Here is a 25,731-nt window from a genome sequence, read left to right as displayed (position 1 = left end):
GGTATCAAAGCAGTTAGTGTAGAGGTTAGTTAGTAGCAGAGGTTGGTTAGTGACAGAGGTTAGTAGCAGAGGGTAGTTAGTGACAGAGGTTAGTTACTGACAGGGGTTAGTGACAGAGGTTAGTAGCAGAGGTTAGTTAGTGGCAGGGGTTAGTTACTGACAGGGGTTAGGGACAGAGGTTAGTAGCAGAGGTTAGTTAGTGGCAGGGGTTAGTTACTGACAGGGGTTAGTGACAGAGGTTAGTGGCAGAAGTTAGTTAGTGGCAGGGGTTAGTTACTGACAGGGGTTAGTGACAGAGGTTAGTAGCAGAGGTTAGTTCGTGGCAGGGGTTAGTTACTGACAGGGGTTAGTGACAGAGGTTGGTAGCAGAGGTTAGTTAGTGGCAGGGGTTAGTTAGTGACAGGGGTTAGTTACTGACAGGGGTTAGTGACAGAGGTTAGTGGCAGAGGTTAGTTAGTGGCAGGGGTTAGTTAGTGACAGAGGTTAGTGGCAGAGGTTAGTTAGTGGCAAGGGTTAGTTAGAGACAGAAGTTAGTGGCAGAGGTTAGTTAGTGGCAGGGGTTAGTGGCAGAGGTTAGTGACTGGTTACTTAGTGGCAGGTGTTAGTTACTGACAGGGGTTAGTGGCAGATGTTAGTTAGTGACAGAGGTTAGTTAGTGATGGGTTAGTTAGTGCCAGATGTTAGTTAGTGACAGAGGTTAATTAGTGGCAGAGGTTAGTTAGTAGCAGGGGTTAGTTAGTGGCAGAGGTTAGTTAGTGACAGAGGTTAGTGGCAGATGTTAGATAGTGGCAGAGGTTAGTTAGTAGTAGAGGTTAGTTAGTGGCAGAGGTTAGTTAGTGACAGAGGTTAGTGGCAGATGTTAGATAGTGGCAGAGGTTAGTTAGTAGTAGAGGTTAGTTAGTGGCAGAGGTTAGTAAGTGGCAGAGGTTAGTGACAGGTTACTTAGTGGCAGGTGTTAGTTACTGGCAGGGGTTAATGGCAGATGTTAGTTAATGGCAGAGGTTAGTTAATGGCAGAGGTTAATTAATGGCAGGTGTTAGTTAGTGGCAGAGGTTAGTTAATGGCAGAGGTTAGTTAATGGCAGAGGTTAGTTAGTGGCAGAGGTTAGTTAATGGCAGAGGTTAGTTAATAGCAGAGGTTAGTTAGTGGCAGGTGTTAGTTAGTGACAGAGGTTAGATAGTGGCAGGGGTTAGTTAGTGATAAAGGTTAGTTAGCAGCAGAGGTTAGCTAGTGGCAGAGGTTAGTTAGCGGCAGAGGTTAGTTACTGGCAGAGGTTAGTTAGTGGTAGAGGTTAGTTAGTGACATAGGTTAGTTAGCGGCAGAGGTTAGTTAGTGACATAGGTTAGTGGCAGGGGTTAGTTAGTGGCAGGGGTTAGTTAGTGGCAGAGGTTAGTTAGTAGCAGAGGTTAGTTAGTTTTAGAGGTTAGTTAGTGACAGAGGTTAGTGGCAGATGTTAAATAGTGGCAGAGGTTAGTTAGTAGTAGAGGTTAGTTAGTGGCAGAGGTTAGTAAGTGGCAGAGGTTAGTGACAGGTTACTTAGTGGCAGGTGTTAGTTACTGGCAGGGGTTAGTGGCAGATGTTAGTTAATGGCAGAGGATAGTTAATGGCAGAGGTTAGTTAATGGCAGGTGTTAGTTAGGGACAGAGGTTAGTTAATGGCAGAGGTTAGTTATTGGCAGAGGTTAGTTAATGGCAGGTGTTAGTTAGTGACAGAGGTTAGTTAATGGCAGAGGTTAGTTAAGGGCAGAGGTTAGTTACTGGCAGGGGTTAGTGGCAGATGTTAGTTAATGGCAGAGGTTAGTTAATGGCAGGTGTTAGTTAGTGACAGAGGTTAGTTAATGGCAGAGGTTAGTTAATAGCAGAGGTTAGTTAATGGCAGGTGTTAGTTAGTGGCAGATGTTAGTTAATGGCATAGGTTAGTTAATGGCAGGGGTTAGTTAGTGGCAGAGGTTAGTTAGCGGCAGAGGTTAGTTAGTGACAGAGGTTAGTTAGTGGCAGGTGTTAGTTAGTGACAGGTGTTAGTTAGTGACAGAGGTTAGATAGTGGCAGGGGTTAGTTAGTGATAAAGGTTAGTTAGCAGCAGAGGTTAGCTAGTGGCAGAGGTTAGTTAGCGGCAGAGGTTTGTTAGTGACAGAGGTTAGTTAGTGGCAGAGGTTAGTTAGTGGTAGAGGTTAGTTAGTGACATAGGTTAGTTAGCAGCAGAGGTTAGTTAGTGACATAGGTTAGTGGCAGGGGTTAGTAAGTGGCAGAGGTTAGTTAGCGGCAGAGGTTAGTTAGTGGCAGAGGTTAGTTAGTGGCAGAGGTTAGTTAATGGCAGAGGTTAGTTAGTGACAGAGGTCACGAGATCACATATATATATATTTGTTAGTGACAGATGTTAGTTAATGGAGGTTAGTCAGTGACAGATGTTATATATATATATATATATATACCGATCAGGCATAGCATTATGAGCACTGAGAGGTGAAGTGAATAACACTGATGATGATCTCTTTATCACAGCACCTGTTAGTGGGTGGGATATATTAGGCAGCAAGTGAACATGTTGACTCGATGGCTTAGGGCTGTTTTGGCAGCAAAAGGGGGACCAACACAATATTAGGTCATAATGTTGTCTGATCGGTAGGCTATATATATGTCATAAGTGGTGAGCAGCGGAAGCTCAGTAAGCTCCGCCCTCTCTATTGTTGATTTCACTTCTCCTTGATCTCTGAAGACCACAGTGTTCATTTCACTGAGGATCATCTTCTCTGGACTGGGATCATGGCCTACCAATTAAAACTGGCTGAGAAACTTATTATTCTCAATGAACGGGGTCAAGGAGTCCTAGTCAGGATGAACCATATTAAAAAGGTGAGAGGAAAATGGCAATATTGACAAACCCATGAAAAAGACGAATGCAGGCAGGGCTGAATTTAGTTTGTTTGAGCTTGCGGTGAATATGTGATTAATTCTCATCATAGTGCTCTGCTGGTTGAATTGTTTGAAGAATCAAATGATGGATAAAAATCTCACACTGTTTCTTAATCGTCCAGTTTTGGGTCTGTTTTATCATTCAGATGGGTTTTATAAGTACTTTGTATTAATTTGTTTAGAGGGCTTTTAAAAGTATAATATATTTACAGTTTTGACACATTTTCAGAAGAAAGTACGTTCTCTTTCAGTTTTGTAGAGAAAGAGGAAGTGCATGCAGGAAATGAAGAGGACCTTTCTGTAAACCACATCTCTCTCTCACACACTGCAAACGGCTGCATTTCCTGTGTGTTCAGAGAGCAGTAACACTGTCAAGCCTAATCCCAATTTAGAGAGAGTAAATATGGAATAAATCCTCTGACGGATGTGTTCTCCTTAGTGCTTTAGCACGGCCTCTACACTGAGTCAGGCTGTAAAGGCCAAAGGTTAACCAGAGCTCTAGGTGGACTACCACATTCATCGAAAAACTATTACTTACTAATTCATTAATCAGAGTTTCTTGTTAGTTAATGGATTACAAAAATGTTAAAATTGTGTTAGTCATTTATTCCTGTGTAGATATTCATTAATGACGGAACAGTGTTCTAAAGTGTTACCATCAATTTTTGTCTCTGCTTGACATCCACGGTAAAATGTACACTTCAGAATCTTCAGAATGTCTGACAGAAACATTATTAGTTTGTTGTGCTTGAGACTTTATTTGAAATCAATTCTATTGTGTATTGATCATGACTATAATTAGTATGTCATTAACGGGTTATTGTCCTTCAAAAGTGTAAACATTAAGCCTCCCAGGTACAAATCAAAACAACTACTGGCTACTGTAGAAGGAGGAGAGTTAGGGGAGTGGCTACTGTAGCAGGAGGAGAGTTAGGGGAGTGGCTACTGTAGCAGGAGGAGAGTTAGGGGAGTGGCTACTGTAGCAGGAGGAGAGTTAGGGGAGTGGCTACTGTAGGAGACTGAGAGTTAGGGGAGTGGCTACTGTAGCAGGAGGAGAGTTAGGGGAGTGGCTACTGTAGAAGGAGGAGAGTTAGGGGAGTGGCTACTGTAGAAGGAGGAGAGTTAGGGGAGTGGCTACTGTAGCAGGAGGAGAGTTAGGGGAGTGGCTACTGTAGGAGACTGAGAGTTTGGGGCGTGGCTACTGTAGCAGGAGGAGAGTTAGGGGAGTGGCTACTGTAGCAGGAGGAGAGTTAGGGGAGTGGCTACCGTAACAGGCTGAGAGTTAGGGGAGTGGCTACTGTAACAGGAGGAGAGTTAGGGGAGTGGCTACTGTAGCAGGAGGAGAGTTAGGGGAGTGGCTACTGTAGCAGGAGGAGAGTTAGGGGAGTGGCTACTGTAACAGGCTGAGAGTTTGGGGCGTGGCTACTGTAGCAGGAGGAGAGTTAGGGGAGTGGCTACTGTAACAGGCTGAGAGTTAGGGGAGTGGCTACTGTAACAGGCTGAGAGTTAGGGGAGTGGCTACTGTAGCAGGCTGAGAGTTAGGGGAGTGGCTACTGGAGCAGGCTGAGAGTTAGGGGAGTGGCTACTGTAGCAGGCTGAGAGTTAGGGGAGTGGCTACTGTAGCAGGCTGAGAGTTAGGGGAGTGGCTACTGTAACAGGAGGAGAGTTAGGGGAGTGGCTACTGTAGCAGGCTGAGAGTTAGGGGAGTGGCTACTGTAACAGGCTGAGAGTTAGGGGAGTGGCTACTGTAGCAGACTGAGAGTTAGGGGAGTGGCTACTGTAGCAGGCTGAGAGTTAGGGGAGTGGCTACTGTAACAGGAGGAGAGTTAGGGGAGTGGCTACTGTAGCAGGCTGAGAGTTAGGGGAGTGGCTACTGTAGCAGACTGAGAGTTAGGGGAGTGGCTACTGTAGCAGGCTGAGAGTTAGGGGAGTGGCTACTGTAGCAGGCTGAGAGCTTGTCCAGAACATAATTGGTTACTTACTATGAGGATAAACACTGCTAAAAGCTGAGCCATGTTCATGGCGCCTAAAACCCAGGTTTGGTGCAAACTAATCTGAAATATAATAAGCTACACCGGCGTGATGGCAGAAGCTGGTTTGGCTTGGTCTTTTTTTTAAAGAGTACAATAATGAGCCATCATTCATCATGGAATAAACTGGAGCAATGTCCCTTGTGTTTGTGTTTTGGCTAATGTACATGTTTCTCCAGGTATGCACAGACCCAAAGCGAAGACCGTCATACTTCACTGATAAAAGCATGGAGTCGGCCACCAAATACATCAACAGAAAATTCCCCAACATTGACTTCAGAGGAGGCAGTGTGAGTATTATAGATTACATCAATTCACAGAAATTCAATTGGCCAACTGAAAAATGTAGATGTAATCAGTCACTAGAACATTTTCAAGTGGAGACCTAAATGGTTTTTATTTTTTATATTTTTTTTACAATGCATGAATATAAAATAAGTAACTTATTTTGTCAACTAAATCTTATTTCAATATTAGTAGACTGTTAGGGTTACACTGCAGAAATGCTCTTATTACTCAGTAATTTTGTCTTGTTTCCAGTCTAAATATCTAAACATTCTTAAATGTATTTACTAGATCAGTAAAATGCCAAGATATTTTTTCTTGTTTTGTTGAAAATAAAATCTAAATGAAGTGATTGAAATCTTGTTTCTTGTTTCCGTCCCAATCAGAAATAAGATTATTTTTCTCACCCCATTGTCAGATCATTTTGCCTGTTTTAAGCAAAAACTCACTTAATTTTGATTTTTAGTTTAAGGGAAATATCTTATGTAATTTTACTTATCTAGTCAATTAATCTTGATTTAAGAATTTTTAGATATTTAGACTGGAGACAAGAAAAAAAAACTAAATAAGAAGAGCATGTTTTGCAGAGTAGTAGAATAATTTGACACGTATTTGCAAAGTTAATTTATACTCAGTAAGTTACTAATATTTTCTTGTTCCATCTCATGTTTCTGCAGCAACATCTGGGCAGCATCCAAAAGCAGAAGACGGCCGTTCTGGACGGTCTGCACAGTTACTACGAGTCCTTCATCGACATCATGGAGTTCAGAGTAAGAGCATTCACAACTGATCCCAACAAGCTCCTCTGCTGCATTCACTGAGAAAAAACTCTATTACATGTGCTTGAAAACACACAGCACTAAGTGTGTAAACCACACTATGGTAGCAGGACGTTACTCTCCAGAAACTCCCAGCTCCTGTAACAAAACAAAACAACAACAACAACACGATGAAAGAAAATCTGAACAGAAATCAAACGTTAAAAAATGAAAATATCCGGTGAAATATCTCGTCGGTGAAGGAACTGATTCTCTTGCTAAAACAACAATTGATTAGCTCACTTAACTGAAACGTTAATCAAAAAGGATAACCATACGTACCGACTGATTGTCACGGAAAGGCATAGCTCTACTCACAGCACGAATAGGGTTGGGCATCGTTTTGATTTGAACGATTCTGATTCCGATTCCGATTCTTACTTTCGATTCCGGTTCTTTTCGATTCTCGATTCCGATTCTTTGAGGGTGGAGTCAAAACATATCACATCGATATTCAATGCTATTTTCAATACAACGGGGGAAAAACGATGCATATACTATCTATTAGATATTTTTTATATAATTGTCTTTTGAAAGTCTAGGCAATCAAACATTTCTTCTGAAGAGATCCCTTTATATGATAAAGCTTTTAAGCTTTTTCTCATATATAAACATTGATCAATTAATATTAAAATTATCTCACAAATATTTGTTAACTCAATGTATTTTTTACAACGGGGTTGTAAAAGCTTGATTTTGAATGGTAAATTGAATAAACAAAGTTACATATTACAAAAAACAACACCAATAAATACAATAGAATAAAATATATAAATAAAATAGACTGCTTTATTTTTTCAGGTAGGTCTAACATTCAGGTAAGAAATAAATTTAAAATAACATTGGATAATGTTTTTTGCAAAAAAATATTTTCATATAAAACCATTAAAGTTAGACAAGTTGATCAGTCAAGAGCAGTGTGATCGTTTGTCTTTTTGTAGTTTGACTTTGAATAACAAATGACTGCGGTCCCTTTAAGAGCTGCCGCACTCATGGATCCTGAACTGTTCCTGTTACTCTTTCTTTATTTCTTCCTGAATTGTTTAAGACTGTGTTTACATACTGTTCAAAATGTGCACTGAGAATTTGGTTGATTGTATTTGACCAATAATAAGCTGGAAAAAGAAGCATTGTATGTCAGGGGCGGCTTTATTACGGTAGGCTATGTGTGTGTGTGCGCTTCAGATGTAAGCTTGAAATCTGCGGGGATTCGTAGAATTATGTGCAATCCCGCGCGAAATTCAGACCGATCACACACACTAACACTAACACGCTGTCGTAAGGAAAAGTCCAGCAGAACGCGTGCCCGTCGTGTTCAGAGGTTAACCGGGCTGAATGAGAATATGCGGCTGCGTGTCAACTCGCTGTCAGTCGGAGAGGAGAGCAGCTGGGATCGATTGTGTAGGCTGAGCAGGCTATCGTATCTTTTCAGATATTTCAGTATCGATATTTTTGACAACACTAGTTGCACTGTGCCGACCCAGGCTTTTAAAAGTGAAATAAATCCACACTTTAGAGCCGCTTACCGGGCTTCCATGACTAAAAGAACAAGCGGACGCGCAAGCACTGGAAATCAGGTGGCCATGGAAACCAAATCTTGCGCGTTTGGAACCGAAGATCGGAACCCAAAATAAATTTTCTAAACGATTCCAATGGAATCGTTATTCTTTAAACGGTTCCAAGTTAGAACCGGTTCTCGATGCCCAACCCTAAGCACGAATCACCGCGGCTCACACGTATTTACATTAAAACCACTGGAATTGAATGAACGCAAGTTACTACAAACACCATATTAACACGGACAAACAATAGAATTTAGCTTACCTACACATAACAACAGCCTACACACACACACACACAAACACACACCGCAGGGCTGCAGACCAAACACCCCCTCACTGAGTGGTGGCGCACCCTCGCCATGGGGGTGGAGCTTGAAACGACGCATCCTCAGGTAGCGGACGCAGGGTTTTAAATAGACAGGCCTCAAATGCTGATTGGCCGTCACTATAAATACAGGGGAGGGAACCTCACCCTGCTACATAGGGAATATAATAAATAAGTGGGTGGATTTGTACCAATATAGGGTGGATTCAAACACTAACAGTACATTTTGTATAATATGCCCCTTTAAAAGAGAATGAAAGTGTATGTATCTTGCAAAAAAACAAAAAACAACAACAAATGAACTGTATTTGTTCATCTTTGTTAACATTAGTTAACATAAATCCAGCTGTTCATGGTTTGTTCACGTTAGTTCACGGTGCATTAACTAATGTTAACAAGATTTTAATAATGCATTAGTAAATGCTGAAATTAACTTTAACAAAGATAAATAAATGCTTTATAAGTGCAGTTCATTAATAGTTCATGTTAACTAATAACCGTTATTCTAAAATGTTACCAAAAAAGTTACCTTAGTATAACCTGTGAGGTCTGAAAGAGAGAAAAAGTCCCATAACATAAGAAAAGCATTATCAGCATTATTGATTAATTCATGCATGTTTTGTCTTTAGGATCATGTTTATGAGTTGCTGAACACAATCGACGCCTGCCAGTGCTTCTTTAACATCGTGAGTTTGACTCTTGAACAGAACTAAAAAATGAGGCCGATATTCATGTTTTATACCTAACCCTAACCCTAACCCTCATCTGGGGACATAAACACTTTTAGGCTATAAATTTTGACTTCACGAAGAACTACCTGGATCTGATCGTCACCTACGCCTCGGTGATTTACATGCTGTCCCGCATCGATGACAAGAAGCTGATTGTGGGAATGTATAACTGTGCGTTTGAGCTGTCGAACGGAAACAGGTAACATGTGACCACCCATTAGACACACTTCCCTTCTATATAGTGTGTGAAAAACTGTATGTGGCATAAGAAGTGTGTCTGAATTCACAACACACACACCAGGGATGTTTTGGTCATATCCGGGTCCATCATCTGATCCAGATCCGGCTGACTGCAGTAAACCTTAAAAGCAGTGATGAGATAGTTAGCAGATTATCATCACTCAATGGCTGGTTGTCTAAGTGGTGTCTGCAAAATAACATAGGGTTCAGAGACTCTAGCTTTTGGCAGACCTGACCTGTTGAAGAGATATTCATCCCTCCTGGGCTGGTGCTGCTCTTCTCTCTAGTAATTTGGCACATAGTCTTAGAGCTAAACCTTGACTAACTAGGACCCAGGTCAGGAAGTCAGTTCAACTTATATTATATGGTGCAGGTCCACCATCTGATCCGGACACAGCCTGGATCTGGACTGCAGTAAACCTCGGGATAAACAGAGAGACTAACATTAGTGTAGATGCCGCTCTTCTGATGATGTAACGAGTACATCAGGTGTTATGGGAAGTGTTCCCGGTTCCGGCTGACCTAGTTAATGCAGCCGAACAATCAGTCAATTGATCTGAATAATGAGAGTTAATAATGTTCTGTGTGTATGCCATAGTAAAGAGATGTGTTTTTAGTCTAGATTTAAACTGACAGAGTGTGTCTGCTTCCCGAACAATGCTAGGAAGACTATTCCAGAGTTTAGGAGCTAAATAGGAAAAGGATCGACCGCCTGCAGTTGATTTAGATATTCTAAGTATGATCAACTGGCCAGAGTTTAGAGACCGCAATAGACGTGATGGAGTATAATGCGTTAAGAGCTCGCTTAAGTACTGGAGCTAAACCATTTAGTGCTTTGTAAGTAATAAGCAAGATTTTAAAATGTCTGCGATGTTCAATAGGGAGCCAGTGCAGTGTTGACAGAACTGGACTAATATGATCATACTTCCTGGTTCTAGTAAGAACTCGAGCTGCTGCGGTTTGGACCAGCTGGAGTTTGTTTATTAAGCGAGCAGGGCAACCACCCAGTAGAGCATTACAATAATCTATCTATCTATCTATCTATCTATCTATCTATCTATCTATCTATCTATCTATCTATCTATCTATCTATCTATCTATCTATCTATCTATCTATCTATCTATCTATCTATCTATCTATCTATCTATCTATCTATCTATCTATCTATCTATCAGCTGGAGTTTGTTTATTAAGCGAGCAGGGCAACCACCCAGTAGAGCATTACAGTAATCTAGCCTTGAGCTCATGAACGCATCGACTAACTGTTCAGCATTTGGCACTGAGAGCATGTGCCGTAATTTAGATATACTTAAAGAGCAGTCTTATTCAAAATAAATTCCTGCTCAAGCGAGTGTGTGATTACGGACGCAGCCCCAGTGTAACGGTCATCATATTCTGTGTTATAGGCTTTTCATATATATTTCATTGTTTCCTTGTGTTCTGTTCCTGCTTCCTTTGTTCTCCATTTTCCGACTTCTTTTCTGTTTCCCATGTACACCGCAAAAAATGCCCTTCTTATTTTGTATTTTTTTCTTGTTTCCAGTCCAAATATCTAAATATTCTTAAATCAAGAGGCATTTACTAGACATGTAAAATGACAAGATATTTTTTCTTATTTTGTTAAAAATAAATATAAAATGTTATTTTATTAATGTTATTTTTTTAAAGCAAAAAGTTTTTGCTTTAAACAGGCAAAATGATCTGCCAATGGGGTGAGAAAAATAATCTTATTTCTGATTGGGACGGAAACAAGAAACAAGATTTCAATCAGAAAAAAGATTATTTTTATAGAACAATAAGCACTGAAATGGCCAGCCTGCAGTCCAGATCTTTCACCATTAGAAAACATTTGGCGCATCATAAAGAGGAAGATGCGATAAAGAAGACCTAAGACAGTTGAGCAGCTAGAAGCCTGTGTTAGACAAGAATGGGCCAACATTCCTATTCCTAAACTTGAGCAGCTCGTCTCCTCAGTGCCCAGACGTTTGCAGACTGATATAAACAGAAGAGGGGATGACACACAGGGGGAAACATGACCACGGCACAACTTTTTTTGGAATATGTTGATGCCAACTTATTTTCCCCTTAAAATTATACATTTTCTCAGTTTAAACATTTGATATGTCATCTATGTTGAATTCTGAATAAAATATTTAAATTTGAAACTTACACATAACTGCATTCTGTTCTGTTTCATATGGAAGCTTGATAAGCTAATATAATTATTAGCTTGAATAAAAAATAATTCTGATTGTGTGTGATATGTGTCGTACAGCGACCCCTCGTACCCTCGGCTTGGGCAGATGTTCTTGGAGTACGATCATCCCTGGAGGAAACTGTCGGAGGAGTTCGGTCCGCACACTAAGGTCAGTCCGGCTCATCAACACGCGGCGCGGTAGAGGGACCGTAAGGCCTTTATAAGGGCCTGGCAAGTACTGCATATTTAAAGTGAATTTACAGCATAACTTTTGTTAATTATAGTGTAACTATAAAATAAGTTTGTGTAGGTATATGGGAACAATATGTAATATTGCGGGATTAAAGGGGTAAATTAACAAATTATTTATACTATAAGTATTTTTTAACTAAGGTGTAATTATCTGTGTAGTTACAGAGTAAGTATGAATGTGCGGGCTGTAAATTCAAGTTGTGTGTGTGTGTGTGTGTGTGTGTTTGTGTGTGTGTGTGTGTCAGTCTGTGACGGAGGCTCTTCTCTCGCTGCATCTGGTGTATCCGCGGAGGAATCTCTCAGCTGACCAATGGCGCGGCGCTCAGCTTCTGTCCCTACTGGCCTCTCCTGCCACCATGCTCAGCCCGGCCTGCTGCGACACCGTACGTACACGCACACGCACACGCACGCACACACACACACACACACACACACACACCCACCATATGTACACATCAGGACACACACACACACACACACACACACACACACACACACACACACACACACACACACACACACAAACACACACACCTACATATCAGGACACACACACACACACACACACACACACACACACACACACACACCTACATATCAGGACACACACACACACACACACACACACACACACACACACACACACACACACATCAGGACCGCCTCAGGGGTGCGCTGACAGTAATCTCTGTTTATAGATGGCCTGCGAGTATCTGTCAATGGAGGTGATGGAGCGCTGGATCCTCCGTGAGTGTCACTGCTTCATCTTCCACTCTACACACACACACACACGCATGCACGCACGCACGCACACACACACACACACACACACACACACACACACACACACACACACACACACACACACACACACACACACACACACACTACATCTGAGGGAACGAACATCTCTGTTGACCAACCAAAGTTCTCAGATGAACATTTTATCTCTTCATCTGCCACTGATTTCTCAGATCAGTGGAGAAATGCGAAGGTCAGCATTAGTAGTTAGTGACAGAGGTTAGTTAGTGACAGAGGTTAGTTAGTGACAGGTTAGTGACAGAGGTTAGCTAGTGGCAGGGTTTAGTTAGTGGCAGGGTTTAGTTAGTGACAGAGGTTAGTTAGTGACAGAGGTTAGTTAGTGGCAGGGTTTAGTTAGTGGCAGGGTTTAGTTAGTGGCAGAGGTTAGTTAGTGGCAGGGTTTAGTTAGTGGCAGGGTTTAGTTAGTGACAGAGGTTAGTTAGTGACAGAGGTTAGTTAGTGGCAGGGTTTAGTTAGTGGCAGGGTTTAGTTAGTGACAGAGGTTAGTTAGTGACAGAGGTTAGTTAATGGCAGAGGTTAGTAACTGACAGAGGTTAGTTAGCGGCAGGGGTTAGTTAGTGACAGAGGTTAGTTAGTGACAGAGGCTAGTTAGTGGCAGAGGTTAATTAGCGACAGAGGTTAGTTAGCGGCAGAAGTTAGTTAGTGGCAGAGGTTAGTTAGTGACAGAGATTAGTTGGTGGCAGGTTAGTGACAGGGGTTAGTTAGTGACAGAGGTTTGTTAGTGGCAGGTTAGTGACAGGGGTTAGTTAGTGACAGAGGTTAGTTAGTGGCAGGTTAGTGACAGGGGTTAGTTAGTGACAGGTTAGTTAGTGACAGGGGTTAGTTAGTGACAGAGGTTAGTTAGTGGCAGGTTAGTTAGTGACAGAGGATAGTTAATGGCAGGTTAGTGACAGAGGTTAGTTAGTGACAGGGGTTAGTTAGTGACAGAGGTTAGTTAGTGACAGAGGTTAGTTAGTGGCAGGGTTTAGTTAGTGGCAGAGGTTAGTTAGTGGCAGAGGTTAGTTAGTGGCAGAGGTTAGTTAATGGCAGAGGTTAGTTAGTGGCAGGGTTTAGTTAGTGACAGGGTTTAGTTAGTGACAGAAGTTAGTTAGTGGTAGGGGTTTGTTAGTGGCCGAGGTTAATTAGTGGCAGAGGTTAGTTAGTGGCAGGGTTTAGTTAGTGGCAGAGGTTAGTGAGTGGCAGGGTTTTAGTTAGTGGCAGAGGTTAGTTAGTGGCAGAGATTAGTTAGTGGTAGGGGTTAGTTAGTGGCAGAGGTTAGTTAGTGGCAGAGATTAGTTAGTGGTAGGGGTTAGTTAGTGGTAGAGGTTAGTTAGTGGTAGGGGTTAGTTAGTGGCAGGGTTTAGTTAGTCACAGAAGTTAGTTAGTGGCAGAAGTTAGTTAGTTGCATGTGTCATCAATGTGCCTAATGCAATATTTGTTCTCAGTGCTTCACTTTCCCCACAGTTTGTTATAGCCTTATTTCAAAATGGATTAAATTCATTATTGTTTCCCTCTATTCTACAAACAACACCCCATAATGACAACGTGAAAGCAGCTTGTTTGAAATCTTTATCAATTTATAAGAAATTCCATGTCCATCAGTATTCCAAGCCTTTGCCATGACTCTCAACACTGAGCGCAGGTCCTCCTGTTTCCACTGATCATCCTTCAGATGTTTCTACAGCTTGACTGGAGTCCCCCTGTGGTCAGTTCAGTGGATTGGACATGATTTGGAAAGGCACAAACCTATCTATATAAGATCACAAAGTTAACAGTGCATGTCATAACACAAACCCAGCCATGTGTGGAAAATCCACATAAATTATGGAAACACAGCATGAGTGTGTGTGTGTGTGTGTGTATTGATGTGTGTGTTTGTGTGTGTGTGTGTGTGTGTGTGTGTATGTGTATGTGTGTGTATGTGTGTGTGTGTGTGAGAGAGAGAGTGTGTGTGTGTGTGTATGTGTGTGTGTGTATGTGTGTGTGTGTGTGTGTGTGTGTGTGTGTGTGTGTGTTTGAGAGAGAGTGTGTGTGTGTATTGATGCGTGTTGTGCTCTGCCGTCAGTGGGGTTCCTGCTCTGCCACAGCAGTCTGAACACTAACGCAGGTTCTCAGAGTCTGTGGAAGATGGCCCTGCGGAGCGGTTTGTTCATCACAGTCGTCAGAGACGAGGTCCTCAACATACACAAGCTCTCCGAGGACTTCTTCGACAGTCTCAAAGGGTAACGCATGCATTCTAATGCTCCATCACAAGTGTTCACTTGAGTGCTTATCCTGTAAACAATTAATCTTCTCATTTTCTTTCCAGGTACAGTAAACGCATTCCTGACATCAAAGAATGTAAAGAGTATGTCATTGCTAACTGGTAAGCATCTGAAGCAAACTGTTGTGTTTTACAGTTATTGACCTGAATTAACACTGATGATAGTGACACTATTGGCTGTTAGAGAAGCTCAGAAGAATATGAATGTGGTGCTGTGAACTGCTGTGAAACAAACTATATTGTGTAAAGCACTAAAGGGTGACGACTTACCAGTGTGTGTGTGTGTGTGTATATATATATACACTAGCCTAAAGGATTATTAGGAACACACACTAATACTGTGTTTGACCCTTTCACCTTCAGAACTGCCTTAATTCTCCGTGGCATTGATCAACAAGCTGCTATAAGCATTCTTTAGAAATGTTGGCCCATATTGATAGGAGAGCATCTTGCAGTTGATGGAGATTTGTGGGATGCACATCCAGGGCACGAAGCTCCCGTTCCACCACATCCCATAGATGCTCTATTGGGTTGAGATCTGGGGACTGTGGCGGCCATTTTAGTACAGTCAACTTAATGGCATGTTCAAGAAACCAGTCTGAAATGATTCACTTTGTGACATGGTGCATTATCCTGCTGGAAGTAGCCATCAGAGGATGGGGACATGGTGGTCATAAAGGGATGGACATGGTCAGAAACAATGCTCAGGTAGGCCGTGGCATTTAAACGATGCCCAATTGGCACTAAGGGGCCTAAAGTGTGCCAAGAAAACATCCCCCACACCATTACACCACCACCACCAGCCTGCACAGTGGGAACAAGGCATGATGGATCCATGTTCTCATTCTGTTTACGCCAAATTCTGACTCGACCATCTGAATGTCTCAACAGAGATCGAGACTCATCAGACCAGGCAACATTTCTCCAGTCTTCAACTGTCCAATTTTGGTGAGCTTGTGCAGATTGTCGCCTCTTTTTCCTGTTTGTAGTGGAGATGAGTGGTACCCGGTGGGGTCTTCTGCTGTCGTAGCCCATCCGCCTCAAGGTTGTGTGTGTTGTGGCTTCACAAATGCTTTGCTGCATACCTCGGTTGTAACGAGTGGTTATTTCAGTCAAAGTTGCTCTTCTATCAGCTTGAATCAGTCGGCCCATTCTCCTCTGACCTCGAGCATCAACAAGGCATTTTCTCCCACAGGACTGCTGCATACTGGATGCTCTTCCCTTTTCACACCATTCTTTGTAAACCCTAGAAATGGTTGTGTGTGTAAATCCCAGTAACTGAGCAGATTGTGAAATACTCAGACCGGCCCGTCTGGCACCAACAACCATGCCACGCTCAAAACGGCTTAAATCACCTTTCTTTCCCATTCTGACATTCAGTTTGGAGTTCAGGAGATTGTCTTGACCAGGACCACACCCCTAAATGCACTGAAGCAACTGCCATGGGATTGGCTGATTAGATAATTGCATTAATAAGAAATTGAACAGGTGTTCCTAATAATCCTTTAGGTGAGTGTATATATATATATATTCGGTATTACATCCTGAAGTGTGTGTGTGTGTGTGTGTGTGTGTGTGTGTGTGTGTGTGTGTGTGTGTGTGTCTGTCTGTCTGTGTGTGTGTGTGTGTGTGTGTGTGTGTGTGTGTGTGTGTGTGTGTGTGTGTGTGTGTGTGTGTGTGTGTGTGTGTTGATTGTCTCTGTTTCTGCAGCGGGGCCGTGCGGAGAGAGAAGCGCAGCTTCCTGAGAAATGCTCTGAAGGAACTGACCAAAGTTTTGGAGGATGAGCCGGCTCTGCTCGGACCCAAGGTTTCAATCATTCTTCTCACTTTAGTTTGTTTTGCTATTTTTGATGTGCATGTTTACGACGTACTCTCTCTGTGTTATGAACTCCTCTGGTTTTCAGGCGTTATTTGTGTTTATGGCACTGTCGTTCTCTCGGGATGAAGTGCTCTGGCTGGCGCGGCACGCTGACAACATCCCAAAAACCAAGACTCCGGAGGATTTTGCAGACTCGTGAGTTTCCCCTTCAGTACACCAGCAACTCAAACTTGTGCACTCCTTCCTAAGATCTGAAAACATCTTTCCTAAAGATTTATGTGGCGAAGGGGGAGTGGTTCTGCGAGGTCTGAGCTCTCTCTCCCGCTGCAGACCTCGCAGAACCACGCCCCCTTCGCCACATCGATTCATGATTCGGATCGCCAAAGTCACGTGATTTCAGCAGTTTGACACGCGATCCGAATCATGAATCGATTCACTGATTCATAACGGTTCGCAGCTTTGTTTTGAAATCGCCCATCACCATATAAGTCGTTATTTAGTCATCTAAACTCTTCTGGCCTCTTCATCAATGATTGTAGAGCCGCTGTAGTGAGATGGGCTTTGTAACGACGTCTTTAGTGCCTTTATGGGTCTTGAGAGAGGAAATGACATTGGTGTCAATGAAGGCCTTTCTGAGCCATCGGATTTCAACACTAATATCTTCATCTGTGTGTGAAGATGAGCGGAGGTCTGACGGCTGGCCAACCACAGGAGGAATTAATCACACCATTTACATTTTTGGGGGAACTAACCCTTTAAATGTGTCTACACAGACAGATGGCCGAGCTGCTGTTCTTCATGGAGCGTCTGCGAGCTCTGCTGGCTCAACACAGATACATTATTCAGCGATACCATCTGCAGTATCTGTCTCAGTATGACGCTCTGGTGCTCAATGACACCATACAGGTACTGTTCACAAACACACAGAAATGCATTTCTATCAGAAGGTTTCTAAGCAGTTTTTGCATCTTCTGGTTTCAGGGCATGTGTGTCTGCCCGGAGGAAGAATCGGTGCTCATGTCATCATTCGTCTCCACTCTGTCTGCGATGAGTCTCAAGCACTGTGAGTTCTTTCTACCATACGATTGAGTATATTCTCTGAACACAAAGCACACAAAGCAAAGCACACACACTATATTGCCAGAAGTATTGTGCCGCTCCTCCAGATCACTGAGTTCAGGTGTTCGATCTCTTCATGGCCACAGGTGTATAACTCCAGCTCTCGGCCTGCAGACGCTTCTACACACATTAGTGAAAGAATGGGTCGCTCTCAGGAGCTCAGTGAACTCAAGCGTGGGGCCGTGATAGGTTGCCATCTGTGCAATGTCAATCAATCAGCTTTATTTATATCACTCTCTCTTTTCCAATGCCGATTGTTTCAAAGCAGCTTCAGTGTTAAACAGGACAATACTGCAGCAGAATTAGATTGGGCTGTACAGTCGTTCTGGAGTAAACAGTGATGTTATCAGCTTATTTTAATTTATCATAGAGAGACAATGTTGGCAGATCACTGATAAAGTTTTAATGTTAGTGTCCCCAACTGAGCAAGCCAAGCCAAAGGCGACCAAAGGAACTCCATCAGGGCATGATGGAGAAAAATAAACCTTAGAGAAACCAGACTCAGTTCTCCTCTGGCCTATTAACACACAGCGGAGGATTATTATTCTGGACACCGCACAGCTCAGAAATCATATTAGATCAGAATATTCAAAAAATTTTGGGTATCACCCAAGAGACGGGTTTATTTAGGATGGCGCGTCGATTACACACGAATATGAATAAATGAAAGATCGGAGTTATTGCGCCGGAGACAGGTTTTTCAATGGACGTGATGGAGTATAATGTGTTAAGAGCTCGCTTAAGTACTGGAGCTAAACTATTTAGTGCTTTGAGTAATAAGCAGGATTTTAAAATGTCTGCGATGTTTAATAGGGAGCCAGTGCAGTGTTGACAGAACTGGACTAATATGATCATACTTCCTGGTTCTAGTAAGAACTCGAGCTGCTGCGGTTTGGACCAGCTGGAGTTTGTTTATTAAGCGAGCAGGGCAACCACCCAGTAGAGCATTACAATAATCTATCTATCTATCTATCTATCTATCTATCTATCTATCTATCTATCTATCTATCTATCTATCTATCTATCTATCTATCTATCTATCTATCTATCTATCTATCTATCTATCATGGACCAGCTGGAGTTTGTTTATTAAGCGAGCAGGGCAACCACCCAGTAGAGCATTACAATAATCTATCTATCTATCTATCTATCTATCTATCTATCTATCTATCTATCTATCTATCTATCTATCTATCTATCTATCTATCTATCTATCTATCTATCTATCTATCATGGACCAGCTGGAGTTTGTTTATTAAGCGAGCAGGGCAACCACCCAGTAGAGCATTACAGTAATCTAGCCTTGAGCTCATGAACGCATCGACTAACTGTTCAGCATTTTGCCATGAGAGCATGTGCCGTAATTTAGATATATTTTTAAGATGGTAGAATGCGGTTTAACAGATGCTAGAAACGTGGCTTTCAAATGAAAGATTGGTATCAAAGAGCACACCCAGGTTCCTCACTGATGACGAGGGTGTGCGTGTGTGTGTGTGTCGAGGGCTTACATTAGGGTCATTAATGACATTAATTTCATATTTGGGTGAACTAACCCTTTAAGACATCAATGTGTCTCCACAAGCCTTAGGGTTTAATATGGATTCGTATGTCTGTGTGTGTGTTTTACTCTCATAGAAATACACCCCATTGACGTGCATTATGCGAGCAACGGCTGAGTTAAACATCTTAATTTGTGTTCTACTGAAGAAACAAACACACCTACATCTCGGACACCCTGCACATAAACATCACACTCTCCTTTAAGGGGGAACTTTCCCTTTCAATAAAATATGCAGCAGGAATTCAGATCCAATTGTTACATACATTTCTTAACACTGGTGTTGTTTATACAGTGGATGCCGGAGAAGAATTTGACCTGAAGCCGTTCAGACTGGACTGGTTGAGACTGCAGGTATGGCTCGCATTCAGCCTTTACATGCATTCATAGGCCTATCAGTCATATGAGAGTGGGAATCATGATTTTACACATTCGTGTGTGTGTGTGTGTGTGTGTGTATTGGGTAGGTTTAGAGGCAGTGTAGGGGATAGAATGTACAGTTTGTACAGTGTAAAATCCATTGCCCCTATGGAAAGTCCCCACAATTCACAAAAACCTAACGTGTGTGTGTGTGTGTGTGTGTGTGTGTGTGTGTGTGTGTGTGTGTGTGTGTGTGTGTGTGTGTGTGTGTTCCTCAGGTGTACACCAGTGTGGGTAAAGCTGCCCTGGCACTGAAGGACTATCCTGAGCTGGCCAAGATCATGAACATGGCCCAGTTTCACACCAGAATGATGGACAATGTGAGCGAGCTCCTCTGTGAGACAGCCGATCTATCCATCCTCTGGTGAGCGCGCACACACACACACACACACACACACACACACACACACACACACACACACACACACACACACACACACACACACACACACACACACACACACACACACACACACACACACACACACACACACACAGACACACACACACTCGTGATGAGAGGCATCATCAAATTATCATAACTGTAGTCTGTATGACTTATGCTCTACATTTCAAGGCTTCTGCATCAAAACTATTTCTGTTTCATATATTTATTGGTATGCACACAAAGGACAATGACAGCACTTGGATAACAATAACAAACATACTTGCGTACAACTTTTTTTTTTTTTTTTTTAAAGATGAAAGAAAAAAAGAAAAACAAAAATTAAAAAAAAAGGATAAAAATAAAAAACAAAAACAAAACAAATAATAATAATTAAATAAAATAATAATCAGTTAAAAAAAAAAAAAAAAAAAAAAAAAGGGGTGTGTTGGAGTGAAGCCTAGTTAGTCTGGAAAAATTGCATAAATGGTTGCCACTTATTGTAAAATTTGGCGAGATTCCCTTGTTTGGAGTATCTTATTTTTTCCAGTTTTAGAAAGGACATGACATCAGTGATCCAAAGTGTGTTGGACGGGGCAATTGTTGCTTTCCAGTTAAGAAGGAGATGGCGTCTCACTATCAAAGAAGTGAAAGCCAGGACCTCCAACTGCACTGAAGAAAAGCGGTGGTATTCTTGAGGAGTACCAAAAATGGCTATATGCGGAGAGATATCAATGGTCTTAAGGAGCACTTTAGACATTGTGTCGAAATAAGTTTGCCATATATTTTCTAGAGTTGGGCAGAAGAAAAACATATGTGCAAGATTACAGGGCGAGCCAGAACATTTGTCACAGACATCAACTATATTAGGGAAAATTTGTGAAAGTCGGGTTTTAGAAAAGTGACATCTGAACACCACTTTAAATTGTATTAAGGTCAAGCGGGCACAGATTGAGGCTTTGTGAATACCATTTAAAACACAGTCCCACCAGTCAACCTCAAAGGCCAAACCAAGCTCTTTCTCCCATGCCTCCCTCGTCCTTGTGGTTAGATGATCATCATAGGACTGGATAATACCATACACTTTTGAAATTAAAGATCTTTGTGAACAATTCAATCTTAAAAGACTGTCCCATGTCTGCTCCGGAGGAAGTTGTGGAAAGTTAGAAAATAAAGATTTTACACAGTTCCTAATTTGAAAATACCTAAAAAGATGCGAAGGTGGGAGGCTGAACTCGTTAATCAAATCTGTAAAAGAACAAAAAACCCAGTCTTTATAAAAATCCTTAAAACATTTCAGACCCTTATCATGCCATAGAGTGAAATTAGAGTCAGTAAGTGCAGGTTTGAACGCATAGTTCCTCAACAGTGGACTTGATATGGCAGGAGTAAGAAATTTAAAATGCTTCCTAAACTGAAACCATATCTTTAATGTGGAAATGACCACTGGGTTGCTGGTAAAGCCAGAGGGGTTGACTGAGGCCGCGCCAGCCAGTATCGCCATTAAAGAGGATGAAGGACATGATTGTGTTTCCAGCTGACACCAAGGTATGTTGACCAGTTCTAGCCAGAACATAGTTTTACTTATATTTGTAGCCCAATAATAAACTTTGAAATTTGGTAGAGAGAGGCCGCCGTTAAATTTACAATTCTGAAGTACTTTTAGCGTAACTCTAGGTGTCTTACCATTCCACAAAAATTGAGATATAATTGAATCAATGCTTTTGAAAAAACTTTTAGATAAAAATATAGGTATGCACTGGAAAAGAAACAGTAGTTTTGGGAGGACATTCATTTTTACCACGTTAATTCTACCAATCAGGGAAAGAGGGAGGGGCCCCCATCTTTGGAAATCGGCCTTAATCTCAGTCAATAAGGGAGAAAAGTTTACAGCATAAAGAGACTTGTAGGACCTGGCCACATGAACCCCCAGATACTTAAATCCTGAAGGACTCAGTTTGAAGGGAATATCAGATTGAGAAAGCTGTATTGCTAGGTCATTGACCGGGTAGCATTCGCTCTTCGAGACATTGATCTTGTATCCTGAAAACGAACCGAATCTATGAAAAAAAGAAAGAATAACAGGGCACGACCCCACTGGATTTGTGACATATAGTAGCAGATCATCAGCATATAAAGAAAGTTTGAATTCAACAAGGGAACGCGTAATGCCCTTAAAAATGGGGAACGATCTCAAATAAATGGACAAAGGTTCTATTGCAAGGGCAAAGAGAAGGGGAGAAAGAGGGCAACCCTGTCTGCAGCCACGATTCAAAGGGAAAGAACTAGATTGAAAGTTATTAGTTGTAATACTGACGGAAGGTAATGTATAGAGAAGGCGTATCCATGATATAAAAACATTACCAAAACCAAATTTCCTCAAAACTGCGAACAAGTAACTCCATTCCACTCTATCGAACGCCTTTTCTGCGTCAGCAGAGATTACAACTTCTGGAGTGGCAGCAGCTCCTTTCGTATAGATAACATTTAATAATGTACGGACATTATAAAAAAGCTGACGTCCTTTTATGAAGCCTGTCTGCTCTTGAGATATAATTGTTGGAAGCACTTTCTCTAGACGACGTGCCAAAGCTTTCGCGAGAACCTTGGTATCTACATTCATCAAAGAGATAGGTCTATAAGAAGTACAAAGTTCGGGATCCTTGCCCTTTTTCAAAAGAACACTAATAGAAGCCTGTCTTAAAGTGAAAGGAAGAGAGCCATTTGACAGAGATTCTACATAAACACCATGTAACAGCGGAATGAGTTGATTGTGGAATGCCTTGAAGAATTCAACAGGGAACCCATCTGGCCCAGGTGCCTTATTATTTTGCATATTTTGTAGAGCCAATGAAAGTTCTTGCGTGGTCAGTGGAGAGTCCAATTGATCAATTGCATCTGTGCTCATATCCGGAAAGTCTAGATCTTGCAAAAACGCATCCATATCAGTCAAGTCCGATGGAATTTCAGAACTATACAAAGATTTGTAAAAGGATGAAAATACTGAATTAATAAGGTCGGGTTCCTCCACCAGCGTCCCCGACTCATCTCTGACACGGGGTATTAAACGGGAGGCTGCTTGTCGGCGCATTTGGTGAGCTAATAATCTTCCAGATTTGTCTCCATATTCGTAGTATTTGGCCCGAGAGTGTAGAAGTAACCGCTCTGCTTCATTAGTTGTAATCAATTCTAACTCTGTTTTCAGCACTACACGCCGCTTTAATAAATCAGGAGACGTGGAAGTGGCAAGCTGTCGATCCACAGACTCCAGATCATCTGATAATTTCTGAATAGTTGACATTCTTAATTTCTTCAAATGAGCAGAATATGAAATAATCTGACCCCGTAAGTAGGCCTTTAGAGATTCCCACAGGAGTGTCTTAGAAATGGGTTCCGATTCGGATTGGTTGAGAGATATAAAATCCTCAATAGTACTTATGATAAATTTATGGAATTTGACATCAGACAAAAGAGATATGTTAAATCTCCAGTGGGTGTAGTAAGGAGATTCAGACGAGAACTGAATGTCCAAGGTTAAAGGCGAGTGATCTGAAATAATGATAGGATGATAACGAATATCTGTCACTTTGGGCATCAGTCTGGTATCAATAAAAAAATAATCGATACGGGAAAATGTCTGGTGCACATGTGAATAAAAGGAGTATTGTTTGTCGGTAGGATTACGAACCCTCCAGGGGTCAATGTAGCCGTTGTTGGACATAAAGCTACTGAGAGTTCTAGCCATTTGTGACTGATTTAAGCTGACTTTAGAACGGTCTAGCTGAGAATTCACAGCACAATTCATGTCCCCGCCAAATATAAAAAATACATCATTTAATGATGGTAGTTTCTTAAACAGATTATTAAAAAAACCAGGATTGTCAAAATTTGGTGCATATACGTTGATAAGTAGAACTGGAATCTGGTATATAGTGCCTAAAATGATCAAATACCTGCCGTCCTTGTCAGAAATGATTTTGGTCTGTGTAAATGGAACTGATTTGCTAATCAGAATGGCAACCCCTCTGGCCTTAGAATTAAAGCTGGAATGGAATACCTCCGCAACCCAGGGACATCTCAACCGTGTCTGGTCATTATTTCGCATGTGTGTTTCCTGCAAAAAAACAATATCAGGCTTTAAGCGCTTTAAGTGAGAGAAGACCTTTGAGCGTTTGACAGCACTCCCTAAACCCTTGATATTCCAACTGATAAATCTCGCATTTAAAGCTTTAGTACTTGTCATGTTTGGTTTATATCATAACCGGAATTGCAACCACAATTTGACCTCCAACACAGAGGGGAGAGAGAAAAAAAAAAGAAAAAGAAAAAAAGGAACAAGAACAAGGCAGAAATAGTGGATAAACCCAAACCCCCCTCCCCCGCACCTACTATTACCCCATCCCCAAACGATAGGATACCGGTGCAGACTCCACTAGGAGTCAATAGCAGAACAGCTAAACTCCGTGTATTAGCCCTAACAGTCCTCTTCATACTTCTCCAAACTCAACAGGAGCTCCCGCACAATAGTGAAAAAAGTACCTTAAATTACAGGGTATACATTCAACTAGAACAATATAACTTGTGTGATCCTGAGAAAGATATTTGCTTATCAAGACAATAAAATGTTGGTGCCACTGTTACTTATGTCTCAAAGTCAGATTCGCTTTGATGTTACATGAACGCTCAAAGTCATTTTGTAGGCAGATGGCACTCAGAATCAGCTATAGCTATTTAAGGGTTTTGATAAAAACAGCAGCCTCTCCAGGGGATGTGAAATCCTTTGTTAAACCTCCACTCGTTGTGATCCGGAGGAGAGCAGGATATATCAGACCGTACCGTACACCTGGAATGTCCCTGAGTTGCCTCCTAACGTCATTAAAGGCAGCGCGTGCTCTCGCCGTCCGGGCTGTGTGATCCGGGAAGATGGAGATTGTAGAGTCCCCAATCTTGATCCGCTGCTGGGCCCTGGCATGTTGAAGGATGTCGGCACAATCTGCGTAATAATGTAAACGTGCGATTATGGGACGTGGCCGCTCTCCGGGTTTGGGCTTGGGGTTTAAGGACCGATGAGCACGATCAATAAGAGGCGCTTTATCCAGTTTAAGCGCTTCCTTAAGCAGAGCGGAGGTAGATGCCGCGGTAATCGCGCCACATTGCTCAGATAGCCCGATTATACGGATGTTATTGCGGCGGGATCTACCTTCTAGATCGTCACATTTATTTTCAAGAGCCAGAACTTTATTCGACAGGCTCTCCACTTTACTTTTGAGGTATGCCACATCGTCTGTGCAAGTTGACAGCGATTCCTCCATCTCAATCACAGTCCCCCTTAGCTCACCCACGTCAGACTTTGTAGCGGCTAGGTTAGCCGTCAGCTCCGTTTTCACATTTTGTAATTCTGACTTTATTTGGGATAAGTGTTCAGTCATAGCTATCTGCAACTCAGACTTGAAAATGCCTACCATCTCTTCTCGGAGAGCAATAAGAAGTTCGGCCTTAAAGTCCACAAAAGCCAAATTTGGAACTGTGACGGTGTCGGCGGTACCGACGCCATCTGCGTCGCGAGGCGGCGGTCCGACAGGATCACGCTGGGCCGGGGATGTAGCCCCTGCATTAGGCCGCGTTCTCGGTGCCGTCTGGTTGTCTGTATTTCTGGGTTTCGGAGGCATGTCGGCACTTCATACAATCAAAAAAGCTTTATGGTCTCAAAATATGTACACACCGCGTCGGTAAAAAATACCCTGATAGTCTTTATAAAAAGTTTCTGCAGGAGCCCCCGGAGTCACGTCTTTACGCCATTGGCCACTAACAGGAAGTCTCAAAACTATTTGATGTCAAACTTTATCGGTTCTTGATGAAAAGGGGTTTTATGGTTTTGGTTTGAGTGTACTAGAATAACTCATTTCATGACCATGAGCAAATGATAACTTTAGAATATTATTGACTTAACCCTCTGGTGCTGTTCACGTGTTGGTCAGAAATGGCAGAATCTTTTTATTTCAATTATATTTTA

General features: G+C 42.0%; 1 protein-coding gene across 1 annotated transcript in view; it reads left to right on the top strand.

Moving 5' to 3' along the window:
• Positions 1–2,715: 2,715 nt before the first annotated feature.
• The window catches only part of nckap1l (NCK associated protein 1 like), a 40,262-nt gene continuing 17,246 nt past the window's right edge, over positions 2,716–25,731 (top strand). Inside the window, exons 1-16 of the mRNA XM_067431245.1 lie at positions 2,716–2,852; positions 5,122–5,232; positions 5,905–5,997; positions 8,562–8,618; positions 8,720–8,862; positions 11,180–11,270; positions 11,599–11,736; positions 12,052–12,100; positions 14,220–14,376; positions 14,463–14,519; positions 16,128–16,224; positions 16,322–16,431; positions 17,010–17,142; positions 17,218–17,299; positions 19,209–19,267; positions 19,552–19,697. Coding sequence (XP_067287346.1) covers positions 2,763–2,852; positions 5,122–5,232; positions 5,905–5,997; positions 8,562–8,618; positions 8,720–8,862; positions 11,180–11,270; positions 11,599–11,736; positions 12,052–12,100; positions 14,220–14,376; positions 14,463–14,519; positions 16,128–16,224; positions 16,322–16,431; positions 17,010–17,142; positions 17,218–17,299; positions 19,209–19,267; positions 19,552–19,697 — 1,613 coding nt within the window. The 5' untranslated portion in view covers positions 2,716–2,762. The remainder of the gene's footprint in view (positions 2,853–5,121; positions 5,233–5,904; positions 5,998–8,561; positions 8,619–8,719; positions 8,863–11,179; positions 11,271–11,598; positions 11,737–12,051; positions 12,101–14,219; positions 14,377–14,462; positions 14,520–16,127; positions 16,225–16,321; positions 16,432–17,009; positions 17,143–17,217; positions 17,300–19,208; positions 19,268–19,551; positions 19,698–25,731) is intronic.

Source organism: Pseudorasbora parva, chromosome 22 (assembly GCF_024679245.1).
Source record: "Pseudorasbora parva isolate DD20220531a chromosome 22, ASM2467924v1, whole genome shotgun sequence".
Lineage (NCBI taxonomy): Eukaryota > Metazoa > Chordata > Actinopteri > Cypriniformes > Gobionidae > Pseudorasbora > Pseudorasbora parva.
The sequence above is the reverse complement of the archived record's forward strand: the minus strand, read 5'-3'. Positions and strand labels throughout refer to the sequence as shown.